The sequence below is a fragment of the Oryctolagus cuniculus genome, chromosome 19 (assembly GCF_964237555.1).
Source record: "Oryctolagus cuniculus chromosome 19, mOryCun1.1, whole genome shotgun sequence".
Classification (NCBI taxonomy): Eukaryota; Metazoa; Chordata; class Mammalia; order Lagomorpha; family Leporidae; genus Oryctolagus; species Oryctolagus cuniculus.
The window spans coordinates 63,303,430-63,320,612 of record NC_091450.1 but is presented as its reverse complement, the minus strand read 5'-3'; the positions used below and the strand labels follow the sequence as shown (position 1 = coordinate 63,320,612).

The following is a 17,183-nucleotide window of genomic DNA, read 5'->3' as shown; positions in this document are numbered from 1 at the left end:
TCAAAGATTTAGAAAATCTGCACCAAACTAGACCCAAATCTAGTAGGAGAAGAGAAATAATTAAAATCAGAGAAGAAATCAACAGGATTGAATCCAAAAATACATTACAAAAAATCAGCCAAGCGAGGAGCTGGTTTTTTAAAAAAATAAACAAAATTGACACCCCATTGTCTCAACTAACTAAAAAAAAAAAAGAAAAGACCCCAATCAATAAAATCAGAGATGAAAAAGGAAACGTAACAACAGACACCACGGAAATAAAAAGAATCATCAGAAATTACTACAAGGACTTGTATGCCAGCAAACAGGAAAATCTATCAGAAATGGATAGATTCCTGGACACACGCAACCTACCTAAATTGAACCAGGAAGACATCGAAAACCTAAACAGACCCATAACTGAGACAGAAATTGAAACAGTAATAAAGGCCCTCCCAACAAAGAAAAGCCCAGGACCAGATGGATTCACTGCTGAATTCTACCAGACATTTAAAGAACTAACTCAAATTCTTCTCAAACTATTCAGAACAATCAAAAAAGAGGGAATCCTCCCAAATTCTTTCTATGAAGCCAGCATCACCTTAATCCCTAAGCCGGAAAAAGATGCAGCATTGAAAGAGAATTACAGACCAATATCCCTGATGAACATAGATGCAAAAATCCTCAATAAAATTCTGGCCAAGAGAATGCAAGAACACATCAGAAAGATCATCCACCCAGACCAAGTGGGATTTATCCCTGGTATGCAGGGATGGTTCAATGTTCACAAAACAATCAATGTGATACACCACATTAACAGACTGCAAAAGAAAAACCATATGATTATCTCAATAGACACAGAGAAAGCATTTGATAAAATACAACACCATTTCATGATGAAAACTCTAAGCAAACTGGGTTTGGAAGGAACATTCCTCAATATAATCAAAGCAATTTATGAAAAACCCACAGCCAGCATCCTATTGAATGGGGAAAAGTTGGAAGCATTTCCACTGAGATCTGGTACCAGACAGGGATGCCCACTCTCACCACTGCTATTCAATATAGTTCTGGAAGTTCTAGCCAGAGCTACTAGGCAAGAAAAAGAAATTAAAGGAATACAAATGGGGAAGGAAGAACTCATACTATCCCTCTTTGCAGATGATATGATTCTTTGTTTAGGGGACCCAAAGAACTCTAGTAAGAGACTATTAGAAATCATAGAAGATTTTGGCAAAGTAGCAGGATATAAAATCAATGCACAAAAATCAACAGCTTTTGTATACACAGGCAGTGCCATGGCTGAGGAAGAACTTCTAAGATCAATCCCATTCACAATAGCTACAAAACCAATCAAATACCTTGGAATAAACTTAACCAAGGACGTTAAAGATCTCTACAATGAAAATTATAAAACCTTAAAGAAAGAAATAGAGGAGGATATAAAAAAATGGAAAAATCTTCCATGCTCATGGATTGGAAGAATCAATATCATCAAAATGTTCATTCTCCAGAAAGCAATTTATACATTCAATGTAATACCAATCAAGATACCGAAGACCTTCTTCTCAGATCTGGAAAAAATGATGCTGAAATTCATATGGAGACACAGGAGACCTTGAATAGATAAAGCAATCTTGTACAACAAAAACAAAGCCAGAGGCATCACAATACCAGATTTCAGGACATACTACAGGGCAGTTGTTATCAAAAGAGCATGGTACTGGTACAGAAACATGGATAGACCAATGGAGCCGAATAGAAACACCAGAAATCAATCCAAACATCTACAGCCAACTTATATTTGATCAAGGATCCAAAACCAATCCCTGGAGCAAGGACAGTCTTTTCAATAAATGGTGCTGGGAAAATTGGATTTCCACGTGATGAACCATGAAGCAAGACCCCTACCTTTCACCATACACAAAAATTCACTCAACATGGATTAAAGACTTAAATCAATGACCCGACACCATCAAATTATTAGAGAGCATTGGAGAAACCCTTCAAGATATTGGCACAGGCAAAGAGTTTCTGGAAAAGACCCGGGAGGCACAGGCAGTCAAAGCCAAAATCAACTATTGGGATTGCATCAAATTGAGAAGTTTCTGTACTGCAAAAGAAACAGTCAGGAGAGTGAAGAGACAACCGACAGAATGGGAAAAAATATTTGCAAACTATGCAACAGATAAAGGGTTAATAACCAGAATCGACAAAGAAATCAAGAAACTCCACAACATCAAAACAAACAACCCACTTAAGAGATGAGCCAAGGACCTCAATAGACATTTTTCAAAAGAGGAAATCCAAATGGCCAACAGGCACATGAAAAAATGTTCAACATCACTATCAATCAGGGAAATGCAAATCAAAACCACAATGAGGTTTCACCTCACCCCGGTTAGAATGGCTCACATTCAGAAATCTACCAACAATAGATGCTGGAGAGGATGTGGGGAAAAAGGGACACTAACCCACTGTTGGTGGGAATGCAAACTGGTTAAGCCACTATGGAAGTCAGTCTGGAGATTCCTCAGAAACCTGAATATAACTCTACCATAGAACTCAGCCATCCCACTCCTTGGAATTTACCCAAAGGAAATTAAATTGGCAAACAAAAAAGCAGTCTGCACATTAATGTTTATTGCAGCTCAATTCACAATATCTAAGACCTGGAATCAACCCAAATGCCCATCAAGAGTAGACTGGATAAAGAAATAATGGGACATATACTCTATAGAATACTATATAGCAGTCAAAAACAATGAAACCCGGTCATTTCCAACAAGATGGAGGAATCTGGAAAACATTATGCTGAGTGAATTAAGCCAGTCCCAAAGGGACAAATATCATATGTTCTCCCTGATCGGCAACAACTAACTGAGCACCAAAGGGGAAACCTGTTGAAGTGAAATGGACACTATGAGAAACAGTGACTTGATCAGCTCTTGTCCTGACTATTGGTGTACAATGTAATACTTTATCCATTTTAGTATTTTTATTGTTCTAGTACTATTGGTTGAACTCTGTAATTAACACACAATTATTCTTAGGTGTTTAAATTTTAACTGAAAAGTGATCTCTGTTAAATATAAGAGTGGGAATAAGAGAGGGAGGAGATGTACAATTTGGGACATGCTCAATTTGACTTTCCCCAAATGGTGGAGTTAGAAACGTGCCAGGGAATCCCAATACAATCCCATCAAGGTGGCATGCACCAATGCCATCTCACTTGTCCAAGTGATCAATTTCAGTTCACAATTGATCACACTGATAGGTCTAAGAGTCAAAGGGATCACACAAACAAGTCTAGTGTCTGCTAATACTAGCTGATAGAATCAAAAAGGGAGAGAATGATCCAACATGGGAAGTGGGATACACAGTAAACTAATAGAATGGCAGATGTCCTAAATAGCACTCTGGCCTCAGAATCAGCCCTTAAGGAATGCGGATATGGCTGAAGAGCCCATGAGAGTATTTTAGGCATGGAAAGCCAAGACACCCTGGAAAAAAAAAAAAGGAAGACCTAAATGCTAAATATCTGCGAGTGAGATCTCAGTGGAAAGAATGGGGCCATCAAAGAAGGAGGTACCTTTCTATGAAGGAAGGAGAGAACTTCCACTTTGACTATGACCCTGTTGGAATAAGATCAAAGACGGTGAACTTAAAAGGCTTCCATAGCCTTGGCAACTCATGACTAGAGCCTAGGGAGATTACTGACGCCATAATCAAGAGTGTCAAATTGGTAAGTCAACAACAGGAGTCACTGTGTACTTACTTCTCATGTGGGATCTGTCCTTAGTGTGTTGTCCAATGTGAAGTAATGCTATAACTAGTACTGAAACAGTATTTTACACTTTGTGTTTCTGTGTGGGTGCAAACTGATGAAATCTTTACTTAATATATACTGAATTGATCTTCTGTATATAAAGATAATTGAAAATGAATCTTGATGTGAATGGAATGGGAGAGGGAGCAAGAGATGGGAGGGGTGTGAGTGGGAGGGAAATTATGGGGGGGGGAAACCATTGTAATCCATTAACTGTACTTTGAAAATTTATATTTACTAAATAAAAAATTTTAAAAAAAGAAAAAAAATTAAGGAATACATAACTAACAAACCAATGGAGAGGAAATTAAATAACAAACTATATAGATTCAAAATGAGCGAGAAGAAGGAAACTACTAAAACAGGAAACAAAGTAAGATGCTAAATTCAGGTAAAACATATCACAAAATTTTAAATGTAAATTAAGTGATCCAGCTAGAAATCAAAATTTTCTTATTTAATGGTGAAAGAGGCGGCTATGAGCCACCATAAAAATAGCCTCTTAGAAATAAAATAATAAGACTCCTGAGACAAACTGTTCCAGAGACGGCCTTGGAAAATGGGGAGTAAACTGGTTCACAGAGAAAGCAGTCAGCTACTGACCAGAGATACGCAGAACACCTGCCTTATAGATAAAACCCCCTTCCTTCCTCTTGCTCAAGGTTAACTAAGAAAGTTACAAGGCATGTAGCAACCTACTCCTGTCTCCTAGAAACCCCCTCCCCTAATGTATCCCTTTGACCTAGTACTTTTCCACCGACATTAGCACTTCAGACTGCCATAAAAGGCCCGCTACTGAAAATTCTTTAATATGTTAATTCTGTGGTTTTTGCCTTATAAAAGCTGTAGAAGATAACTGCTCGGGGCTCCTCTCACTTGCTTGCTGTTTGCAACAGTAGGGGGCCCATTTGCGCAAATGAAATAAAAAATTTACCTCCTGCTCTATTGCATCGTCTGGTCTGGAGTCTGTGTTTCTGGGGTCGTCACAAGAGGACACCGCTTTTGGGGTCCTACAGTTGGGGGCTCGTCCGGGATTTGGGGGACCCCAGACTCCCACACTCCATCGGCCAGACGGAGGTGAGTTTGCTTATTTGTGTATTATTGTAACTGTGGTTTGTACTGTTTGTCCTTGTCTGCCAGGACGACGTGGAATCCGTCCTGGGGCACCTGTACAGGCTCAGTACTGGCTGGACCAAAGGGGAAGACAGACGTGTCGCGAGGCCCCTGGTCCAACCCTGGAGGACGCTCCAGTGGTGGTCTGGGAAGGAGGGAAAGAGAGTATTTCCCTTCTTCAAAGGGAGAGCCTGGCCAAACGGCCGCTCCCATCTGAAATTCTGGTTTTGGTTTTGTCTCGGTCTGTTGCCGCGCGGTTTGTGGTTTGTGTTCTGTGTGTCGCCGTCTTTGTCACTCTTTGTTTTGTACTGTCTCCCCCAACTGTTACCATGGGACAAAAATTAACAACTCCTTTAAGTCTGACTCTAGGACACTGGAAGGAGGTTCGGGAGATCACCCGCAGTTTGTCGATGGAAATCCGCAAGAAGGAGTGGGTGACGCTCTGCACCTCCGAATGGCCCACCCTCGGTGTTGGGTGGCCAAAAGATGGAACTTTTAACCTCGATTTAATTTTGCAGATTAAAGACCAAGTCTGCCGCAAGGGTGACGGGGGACGCCCAGGACAAGTACCCTATATTATGGTGTGGGAAGACTTGACCCGGAAGCCCCCGCTGTGGGTTAAGCCTTTCATCACACCCGGAGCCATCAAAGACCACCAGCAGAAAGCTAAGGAGGGAGTTGATGAGATTTCTGGGCTCCACCCTTCCCCCCCCTTAACTCCCTAGACCCCAGTTCCAGCAGAGACCCCAGCGCAAGGTCCCCCGCCAACCTCAGGTCTTTATCCTCTGAAAGAACTCCAATCATTAAAATCTGCAGGTCCACCGGTCCTTTCGGATGGACAGGAGGACCTCCTCTTCATGGACCCCCCACCGCCATATAACCGTCCGGTGCAGGGGGAGATGCCTCCCTCCGCCCCGTCCCCGGATTCTACAGTCCAAGATTCAGGGGAATCAGAACCCACTTCCCAACGAGACCCCTCGCCACCAAGCACCCGCCTGCATCTTCGCCGGGAGCAGAAGGGAGGGGGGAGGGAATTTTGGGCGGCATCCCAGGCTTTCCCATTACGCTCGGTGGGGGGGGAGCTTCAGTATTGGCCTTTCTCCGCATCAGATCTTTACAATTGGAAAACCCATAACCCCCCATTTTCGCAAGACCCGCAGGCCCTCACGGGACTGATCGAGTCGGTTTTGTTAACCCACCAACCCACTTGGGATGATTGTCAGCAGCTTTTACAGGCCCTTCTGACCACGGAAGAGCGGCAACGGGTCTTCACAGAAGCCCGTAGAAATGTGCCGGGGGAGGACGGCCGCCCCACTCAGCTGCCTAATGAGATTGATGAGGTGTTCCCGCTGACTCGACCCAATTGGGATTTCAATACGGCAGCGGGTAGGGAACGACTCCGTCTCTACCGCCAGGTTCTCCTGACAGGGCTCCGAGGGGCAGGAAGGCGCCCCACCAATTTGGCCAAGGTACGTGCGATTGTGCAGGGTAGTGAGGAAACCCCGGCAGGATTTTTAGAGAGGCTAATGGAAGGATATAGAATGTATACTCCCTTTGACCCACAGGCCCCTGACCGGCAGGCCGATGTGATCATGTCCTTCATTGGGCAATCGGCCCCGGACATCCGCACAAGGCTGCAGAGGCTAGAGGGGTTGCAGGGGTATACGCTGCAGGACCTAATTAAGGAGGCAGAAAGAATTTTTAATAAAAGGGAAACAAGAGAAGAAAGAGAAGAAAGACTACGTAGAGAGCAAGAACGCAGGGAAGAGCAGAGAGATAAGAGAAGGAATAAAGATTTAGTTAAAATTCTAGCCACCACAGTTACAGGATCAAAGCAGGCAAAAGGTAAACAAGATAGGGACCTGGGAGACAAACGGAGGTCAATGCTGGACCGAGACCAGTGTGCATACTGCAAAGAAAGAGGACACTGGGCTAAGGAGTGCCCGAACAAGGGGCAGCCAAGGAGCCAGCGGAAAGCGACGCCCATCCTGGCACTGGAAGACGACGAATAGGTAGGTCAGGGCCAGGTGCCTCCCCCTGAGCCCCGGGTAACTCTAAAAGTGGGAGGCCGGCCAGTCACCTTCCTGGTCGATACGGGAGCCCAACATTCGGTCCTCACAACGGCCGGAGGCCCCCTTAGTTCCAAGACATCATGGGTCCAGGGGGCCACTGGAGGAAAATTGTACAAATGGACTACTGAACGCAAAGTCGACCTGGCAACAGGGCGTGTCACGCATTCGTTTCTACTAGTGCCGGACTGCCCATACCCCCTGCTGGGAAGGGATCTGCTCTCAAAGGTGGGAGCCCAGATCCATTTCCAAGACAAAGGAGCCACAGTAGTCGGCCCTGCAGGCCAACCCCTCCATGTGTTGACCCTCCAGCTGGAAGACGAGTACCGCCTTCACGAAAACCCTCTATCAGTTCAGTCCCAAGTAACATCTAAATGGCTTACTAAATTTCCCCAGTCTTGGGCGGAAACGGGAGGAGTAGGGCTGGCTATCAGACAGCCCCCGGTGATAGTAAACCTGAAGCCCACGGCCACTCCCGTATCAATCCGCCAATATCCTATGGCTGCGGAGGCGAAGAGTGGAATTCGACCACATATACAGAGACTGATAAAATTGGGCATTTTGAAACCTTGTCAGTCACCTTGGAACACCCCTTTGTTACCAGTCAAAAAGCCTGGCTCTAATGATTACAGGCCAGTGCAAGACCTACGGGAAGTAAACCGCAGGGCTGAGGACATTCACCCCACGGTCCCTAACCCATACAATTTGTTGAGCACCCTGGCCCCGACCCGAACTTGGTACACGGTGCTTGACTTGAAAGATGCCTTCTTTTGCCTAAGACTGAGTCCCCAGAGTCAGCCTCTCTTTGCCTTCGAGTGGAAAGACCCGGAGACTGGGTTTTCAGGACAACTGACGTGGACCAGGCTTCCCCAAGGGTTTAAGAACTCCCCTACGCTGTTTGATGAAGCCCTACACCAGGACTTGGCAGACTTCCGGGTAAGCCACCCAGAATTGACTCTCCTACAATACGTGGATGACCTATTGTTAGCTGCAGAGACTGAGCAGGGTTGCACCAGAGGTACAGAGGCCCTACTTTGTAGATTGGGAGAGCTGGGATATAGGGCTTCCGCGAAAAAGGCCCAACTTTGCACCCAACGCGTGACCTACCTAGGCTACGTATTGGAGGGGGGTCGGAGATGGTTGACTGAGGAACGGAAAAAGGCTGTAGCGCTCATCCCGCCGCCTAAAAGTGCTCGTCACCTCAGGGAGTTCTTGGGCAGCGCTGGTTTCTGCCGCCTCTGGATACCGGGTTTTGCGGAGATGGCAGCATCCCTGTACCCCCTGACCAGGACAAATTCCCCGTTTATCTGGGGAAGGGAACAACAATTAGCCTTTGACAGAATAAAACGGGCCCTCTTGGAGGCCCCGGCATTAAGCCTCCCGGACCCTGCTAAACCCTTTACCCTCTATGTGGATGAAAAAGGGGGAGTGGCAAAGGGTGTCTTAACTCAGAATTTGGGGCCCTGGAAAAGACCTGTGGCGTATTTTTCAAAGAAACTGGACAGTGTCGCCTCGGGGTGGCCCCCTTGCCTCCGCATGATTGCGGCTGTGGCCGTCTTAGTGAAAGACTCGGACAAATTGACCTTGGGGCAACCACTCACCATAGTGGCACCCCATGCCATCGAGGCCGTCATCCGCCAACCGCCAGATAGATGGCTCTCGAACGCCAGGGTCACTCACTACCAGGCCATGCTGCTCAACCCTGAACGGATCCGGTATGGGACTGCTGCCTCGCTCAACCCGGCCACCCTGCTTCCTGAGCCGGGGTCTGAATCACAAGTGGACCACGACTGCCACCAAGTGTTAGCCGAAGTGCATGGGACCCGAGAAGACCTGACCGATCTACCCATGTCAGACGCAGTCACCTGGTATACGGACGGGAGCAGCTTCTTGCACCAAGGTGAGAGAAAGGCAGGGGCGGCGGTGGTTGATGGGGAAACTGTCATATGGGCCTCTGCTCTGCCCCCAGGGACTTCAGCACAGAAGGCTGAACTTATAGCCCTCACTCAAGCACTTCGTGCCGCTGAGAACCGGAGAGTAAATATTTATACAGACAGCCGTTATGCCTTTGCCACTGCACATATACATGGGGAAATATATCGGAGAAGAGGATTGCTAACCTCAGGGGGCAAGGACATTAAAAATAAGCAGGAGATCCTAGACCTCCTACAAGCCCTCCACCTTCCTAAGAAAGTGAGCATCATCCACTGCCCAGGTCATCAGAAGGGAGATGACGCAGTGGCCAAGGGGAATAGAATGGCGGATGAGGTAGCTAAGACAAGGGCCCTGGATAGCGTCACTCTAGTAACGCAGTCATCTGAAACCACAAATAACCCTGGGTGGTCATATTCGGAGCAAGATATGACGGCTATCCAGAGACTGGGAGGCGTGTACAATGACCAGAGTAAGGCCTGGGAGATCCAGGGAAAAACAGTATTGCCGAAAAAGGAAGCCAAAGACCTTATAAAAGACCTCCATAGATGGACCCACTTGGGACATAAAAAGTTAAAGGCCCTACTGGACAGAGAAGAACTAACCTATTTTATAATAGGACTGGACTCATTGGTAAAACAAGTGATAGAGTCTTGCGTTCCTTGCGCAAAAGTAAATCCAAAGTGTATTAAAGTACCAGAGGGAGCAAGGATGCGAGGGGCACGCCCGGGAACGAACTGGGAAGTGGACTTTACCGAGATTCGTCCCGGTAAATGTGGAATTAAGTACCTTCTAGTATTTGTAGACACTTTCTCCGGCTGGACAGAGGCTTTTCCGGTAAAGAAGGAAACAGCGCAGGTGGTGGTCAAGAAAATCTTGGAAGAAATCTTTCCGCGGTTTGGCTTGCCTAAGGTACTGGGATCCGATAATGGGCCGGCCTTTGTCTCCCGGGTAAGTCAGTTGGTGGCTAAAGTACTGGGGATTGATTGGAAATTGCATTGTGCGTATAGACCCCAGAGCTCAGGACAGGTAGAGCGCATGAATAGAACAATTAAGGAGACCTTAACTAAATTAATGATGGAGACTGGCGCTAGAGACTGGGTTGAGCTATTACCTATGGCCCTGTTCCGGGCTCGCAACACCCCATCCGCGTTCGGGTTAACTCCGTATGAAATATTGTATGGGGGCCCTCCCCCAATAGCTGACTTGTTGGGGCCTAGCATTGACTCTTATGCCACTTCCCCCTGCCTGCAGACCCGGCTGAGAGCTCTGCAGCTGATTCAAAAATACGTGTGGAAACCTCTAGCGGCAGTGTATCAATCCAAGTGCCCTGCAGTGCCACACCCGTTCCAGATCGGAGATTCAGTGTACGTCCGTAGACATCAGTCCAGGACCCTCGAGCCGCGTTGGAAGGGACCTTACACGGTGCTACTGACGACTCCCACTGCAGTGAAGGTCGACGGGATCGCCGCTTGGATTCACGCTTCCCACGTCAAGAAGGCACTGCCGGAAGGAGAAGGCCCCGCGGACGACTCAGCCAGATGGACGCTCCAGCGCACTCAAAACCCCCTCAAGATAAGACTTTCAAAGACTGCCTAATGTTTGTAATCATTAGCCTGTTGCTTGTACTACTTATGACTCATCCTAGTCTCACCCTATCCAGCTTGTCCCTCTCAAACGCTCATGCCCCACGAAAGCTCACCTGGGAAGTGATCTCCCCTTCGGGTAGCGTGGCCTGGTCCACCAGCGACATTCGCATCCCAGGGACATGGTGGCCATCTCTCCACCCAGACGTATGCCAGATGGTCCTGGGGCTAGATACCTGGGATTTACCCGATCAAGACAGCCTCACTCTGAATCCACCGGGTCCAGGTGGAAAGCATGGTCCCTTAGGGTGCAGATACCGATACCGAAGGTGCAGACTGCGTCAACTTGAATTTTATGTGTGCCCCAGGGATGGTAGAAGGCGGGATCAGATTTACCGGTGTGGGGGGCCAGAGTCACTATACTGTAAAAACTGGGGATGTGAAACTACGGGGGCAGCATACTGGAGGCCATCCTCTAAGTGGGACTGGATTACTGTACAACGTAACTTCACTCCTGAGGGAAAAGATCAGTGTCTGAACCTACTCCCGGGGGGTCGTGGGCCCGCTTCCCCATGTGCAAGTTCCCCCATGTGTAATCCCCTCAACATCACTTTCACCGCCTCAGGAAAACAATACGAGGCGCTGTCTAGTTGGATAAAAGGGAGAGTTTGGGGAATGCGATATTACGTCCCTGGTGAAGATTTTGGGTTTTGGTTCAAGATTAAACTAAAAATTACTTCTCCCGACCCCCTACCGGTAGAGCCTAACAAGGTTTTCGCCCCCGCCTACCAACCGAGCCACCCACGGCTTAGGACCACCAAGCACCCGGCCCCTAGGGAAATAGGCCCACCGACACAGACCCCTAAGAGGACGGGGCCATCGGCCGCCCCCGCAAGGTTGCCTGCCGGAGAAAGAACAATATTGCTGATACGGGGTGCCTTTAAGGCGATAAATCAAACCCACCCTGATCTGATAGACCCCTGCTGGCTATGCTTGTCTGCAAGCCCACCCTACTATGAAGGAATAGCTGTTGTTGGGGCCTTTAACACCTCCTTGTCTCATCGGCAGTGTGTAAACACTAACCCCCTAATGACTTTGACAGAGGTCTCGGGTAGGGGATCTTGTGTCGGCAAGCCACCCCTGGCCTACAGGCACCTCTGTAACAGCACCACCAACCCCTCCCGAATACATCGGGACTCGTATTTAGTGTCACCCCCTGGAACCTGGTGGGCATGTTTACACGGCGGCCTCACTCCCTGTGTGTCCACCACTGTCCTCAACGTGACCGGGGGCTTCTGTGTTTTAGTGGTAGTCGTCCCGAAAGTGATTTACCACCCAGAAAACACACTCGAAGAACAGTATGACAGCACTATCACTAGATTCCGGAGGGAGCCAGCCTCCATGACCTTGGCAGTTCTACTGAGTTTTGGGGTAGCGGCCGCTGGGCTGGGCACAGGGACGGCTGCCCTAACCCAGGGGAGCAGCGGGCTGGCAGTCCTTCAGCAGACGGTGGACGCGGACATCATGGAAATAGAACAAAACCTCCAACGATTACAAGAGTCCCTCACTTCCCTTTCAGAGGTTGTGCTCCAAAATCGCAGGGGCCTAGACTTGTTATTTTTAAAACAAGGGGGGCTATGTGCCGCCCTAAAGGAAGAATGCTGTTTCTATATAGACCACTCTGGAGTAGTAAAAGATTCTCTAGCCAAACTAAGAGAACGGCTAGAAAAGAGGAGACGAGAGAGAGAACAGACTCAAAACTGGTTTGAGGAATGGTATAACAGGTCGCCCTGGCTGACAACCTTGCTCTCCACCATAGCAGGCCCCCTCATTATCCTGCTCCTAATCCTGACCTTCGGGCCATGCATTATAAATCGACTACTCCAGTTTGTTAAGGATAGGCTATCCACCGTACAGGCATTAGTCCTCACACAACAGTATCAAGCCCTGGCCACCAGTGACCATATTGAAACCCCTCATTAACGGGCACACAATTTTAAGATTAAAATTAGTTCAAAGAAAAAATGGGGGAATGAAAGAGGCGGCTATGAGCCACCATAAAAATAGCCTCTTAGAAATAAAATAATAAGACTCCTGAGACAAACTGTTCCAGAGACGGCCTTGGAAAATGGGGAGTAAACTGGTTCACAGAGAAAGCAGTCAGCTACTGACCAGAGATACGCAGAACACCTGCCTTATAGATAAAACCCCCTTCCTTCCTCTTGCTCAAGGTTAACTAAGAAAGTTACAAGGCATGTAGCAACCTACTCCTGTCTCCTAGAAACCCCCTCCCCTAATGTATCCCTTTGACCTAGTACTTTTCCACCGACATTAGCACTTCAGACTGCCATAAAAGGCCCGCTACTGAAAATTCTTTAATATGTTAATTCTGTGGTTTTTGCCTTATAAAAGCTGTAGAAGATAACTGCTCGGGGCTCCTCTCACTTGCTTGCTGTTTGCAACAGTAGGGGGCCCATTTGCGCAAATGAAATAAAAAATTTACCTCCTGCTCTATTGCATCGTCTGGTCTGGAGTCTGTGTTTCTGGGGTCGTCACAAGAGGACACCGCTTTTGGGGTCCTACAATGGAAAAATAGTTAATTATTTGCTATTTAAGATACAACCCTTAAATGTTTAACAGTAAAAATGTTGAAAATATACCTACACATTTTGAATAGAAGACTCTCCTGTGATCTGAGAAGACAGACTTTAATGCAGGAACTATTACTAGATATATTCAGAGAGATTTCATAATGATATAGTTATCAATTCAGTGGGAAGATATAGAATTCTAAATTCTTATGTAGGTTAATATGGGAAGAGTTTTAGCACTTGTCCTTTTTTTTTCTTAAAATTTTAAGCTTTTTATTTAGTGAGAGAAAGAACTTATCTTCAGAAACAGAAAAGATTCAGGTGAAAACAACAACGAAAATTAAGAACATGCTCATAATTCATATTCATATGAATTGAACATGAGTTTTGCTGCACATAGAATCTTTCATAAAATAAACTTTATTAGGGTGAGCGTAGTGGCACAGTAGGTTAAGTCAACACTTACAGTGCCCATGTCCCGTATCAAATGCTTAGTTTGGGTCCCTGCTACTCTTCTTTTCCAGCTTTTATGAATGTGCCCGGGAGACACAGAAAATGGTCCAAGTCTTTGGGTTCCTGCCACCCTTGTGGAGTGAGTTCCTGGATCCTGACTTTGGCCTAGCCTAGTCCCAGCTGTTGCAGGTATTTGGAGTGTGAACCAGCAGTTGGAAAATCTCTGTCTCCCTTTTTCTCTCAATGTTGCTTTTGATCTGCAATACAAAGAAATAAATTCGATTTTAAAAAGATACATTGATCAGCAGCCACTTCCCCTCCCAGGTGTAGGTTAGGCTTGATTAACTTGTGTTGACTAATGAGAGCCATGTGAGGCAGAAGTTGAAAGGGATAGGTTTTGTGTTACCATGTTCCCTTTTCCTTGTGCTGTCATGGGACAGGATTCTACTATTCTTGCTTGGCACGCCTGGGTAACAAAGATAGTATGACTTCTGTGAGCAGAGTCCCCTGCCACAAATGATGGACCTGTACAGTGAGTAAACCAGCAATCTGTTACTATAAAACCCTGCGAGTCACAGTGTTAACCTAGCCTTCCCACCTTGAGCTCATCAGCTCTCCCTCCATTCCCTACCCCATGGCCACTGTCCAGCTTATGTTTTATTCACATCCATTGCTACCTCTCACGGGCCACTTGTGATTCTACACATCTCACCGGTTATGCCAAGAATGCAAAGCCTGATTTTCTTTTACCTGGGATGTGTCTTGAAGTCAGGTTTATCGCAAACATTCGTGAGGGAGAACTGAATGTTCATCTCTGAGACCAAGAGATGACCGCACTCTGCTTGTCCTAAGAAGGTGATCTCCCCACACTCAGTGTTCCTCAGTTGTGACAGAAACCCATGGAATGCATGGCACCCATCTGGGCCCATCTGCACAATTTCCCAAGGGGGAAACAAGACATGACAATAATCTTCATGCTGTGCTGTGTCTCTGACCCAGGACTCTCATGTCTTCTGCCAGCAGCTATCAAACACTAACAGGCTATAGGGTATGCAACTTCTTAACTTACAAGTGTGCAAAATCCCAGATTCACCATTGCGCTGTATTATTGACTCAATTACTATGTTTATTACTGACTCTCTTCCTATGTTTTACTTATTAGCTACTTATTAAAACTTAACAATGTTATTTACCATTTACGGAATAGCCATTTATGGAATAAATGCGTGAATAATGAACATTCTTAACCACAAGATAGTGAACATTTACAATGAAGTATGTTTCAGATTCATGATAGGAGGAGGAAACCATATTAGATGATTTATATTTTCAAGATTTATTTATTTATTTATTTAAAAGAGTTACAGAGAGGCAGAGGCAGAGAAAGAGAAAGAGAAAGAGAGAGAGAGAGGTCTTCCATCTTCTGGTTTACTCCCAAGATAAACACAATAGCTGGAGCTGAGCTGATCCAAATCCAGAAACCAGAAGCTTCTTCTGGGTCTCCCATGGGAGTTCAGGAGCCCAAGGACTTGGGCCATCTTCTACTTCTTTCCCAGGCCATAGCAGAGAGCTGGATCAGAAGTGGAGCACCCAGGACTCAAACCAGCACCCATATGGGTTGCCAGTACTGCAGGTGATATGTTTACCTGCTACATCACAGCGCTGGCCACAGATTATATACTTTTACGAGTGCTATAAACAACTAGCACTGAAAGAAATTATAAAAAGGAGATTTAATAGGTAACACTTCTATAGAAACTACTTAGTGAATCTGTTTCCAAATAATTCAGGAGCATATTGTTACGATCTGTTTTCATAGGTTAATATTAAATAGAAATTTATTTTTAGATACATCCATCAGGAATGTCATATGTGCATACATCTGTATGTTCTCTGAATGGTTGAGAGCGAAATAAAATAATTGCTTACATCTGAATCGATAGATTTGGTGAATAGTGATAGGTTTTAAGAGGGATATAATTTTTTCTAGTTAAAAATTGCTCTTCTCACACCTGGTAGGAAGACAGGCTGTGAATGGCTGGCAGTGAGGCAAGATTGTTGCAGATTCTCTATCTTAGGAGAGTAGTGGGCTGGAGGGCTGGTGGGAAGAGGGTAGAGCTCATTAACGAGGTAGAGTGGGAGGAAATTAAAATCAGCTGTGGGTCAGAACAACTTTAAGAAGCAGGAGAATTGTGGCAGTGACTGCATGGAGTTCCTGATGAACAGACTGCAGAGTGAAGCAGTGCAGCCTGAACAGGCTGTATTTGCATGGGCGTTCATTGAGGCCTTCAGTATGGGGAGTCAGAGCAGGTAAAATGAAAAAGGGCAAGGAGGGGTGCAAGGCCCAGGACTTGGAGGGCGAGGAGGGGAGCGGGCTTCGGACCTGGAGGTCATGAGTAGAGCAGGGCCCAGGCCCTGGAGACTGAGGAGGGGAGCAGAGTCTGCCCCTGGATTGCAAGGAGGGGAGTGGGGCCCAGGCCCTGGAGGGCCAGAGGGGAGCGGGATTTTGCCCGGAGAATGAGGAGCAGAGCTGAGTCCGGCTCTGGAGGGGGAGGATGGGAGCTGGCCCAGTGCCTGGAGGGCAAGGAGGGCAGCGGGGTCTGGCCCTGGAAGGCGATGAAGGGAGCTGGACCCAGACCCTGGAGGGTGAGGAGGGGAGCGGGGTCTGGCCCTGGAGGGCGATGTAGGGAGCTGGATCCAGACCCTGGAGGGTGAGGAGTGGAGCTGGACCCAGGCCCTGGAGGGCGAGGAAGGGAGCAGGGCCCAGGCCCTGGAGGGTGAGGAGTGGAGTGGGGCCCAGGCCCTGGAGGGTGAGGAGTAGAGCGGGGCCCAGGCCCTGGAGGGCGAGGAGTGGAGCGGGACCCAGGCCCTGGAGGGTGAGGAGAGGAGCAGGGCCCAGGCCCTGGAGGGAGAGGAGGGAACAGGGCTCAGGCCCTGGAGGGTGAAGAGGGGATCCAGGCTGGGCTCTGGAGGGCAAGGAGGGGAGCAGGACCCAGTGCCTGGAGGGCGAGTAAAGGACCATGGCACAGGCCCTGGAGGGCTAGAAAGGAAGTGGGGCCCACTCCCTGGAGGACAAAGAAGGGAGCAGGACCCAGCCTTGGAGGGCGGTGGGGGGAGCACGGCACCGGCCCTGGAGTGTGAGGTGGGAGTGGTGCCGTCCCTGGAGAGTGAGGAGGGGAGCGGGGCCCAGGCTCTGGATAGCGAGGAAGGGAGCGGGGTCCAGCCCTGGAGGGTGATGACATGAGCGGGGCCCATTCCCTGGATGGCAAGAAGGGGAGTGGGGCCAAGCCCCTTGAGAGCGAGCAGAGGAGCAAGGCCCAGGCCCTGGAGTGTGAGGAGGGGAGCGGGGTCCAGACCTGGAGGGCTGTGAGGGGAGCATCCTTCAGCCCTGGAAGGCAGCAAGCTGAGCTGGGCCCGGGCCCAGGAGGGCGAGGAGGCCTGCACCTTAGGAGAGCATTTTCTGGCCCTGGAAGGCAAGGAGGGGAGCGGGGCCCAGTCCACGGAGGGCAAGCAGAGGAGCAGGCCAAGGCCCTTTAGGGCAAGGAGGGGAGCTGGGTTTGGCCCTGGAAGGCGCTGAGGGGAGCAGGGCCCAGGCCCTGGTGAGTGAGGAGGGGAGCGGTGTCTGGCCTGG

The 17,183-nt window shown here is 47.9% G+C and overlaps 1 protein-coding gene across 1 annotated transcript; it reads left to right on the top strand.

The window, feature by feature from the left end:
- Nucleotides 1–5,250: 5,250 nt before the first annotated feature.
- LOC103351040 (uncharacterized) lies at nucleotides 5,251–10,835 on the top strand. The gene is given in 2 exon segments (XM_070063920.1): nucleotides 5,251–5,641; nucleotides 5,672–10,835. Coding segments are annotated over 2 exon segments (5,241 nt in total). The 3' UTR covers nucleotides 10,522–10,835.
- The last annotated feature ends 6,348 nt before the right edge of the window (nucleotides 10,836–17,183 follow it).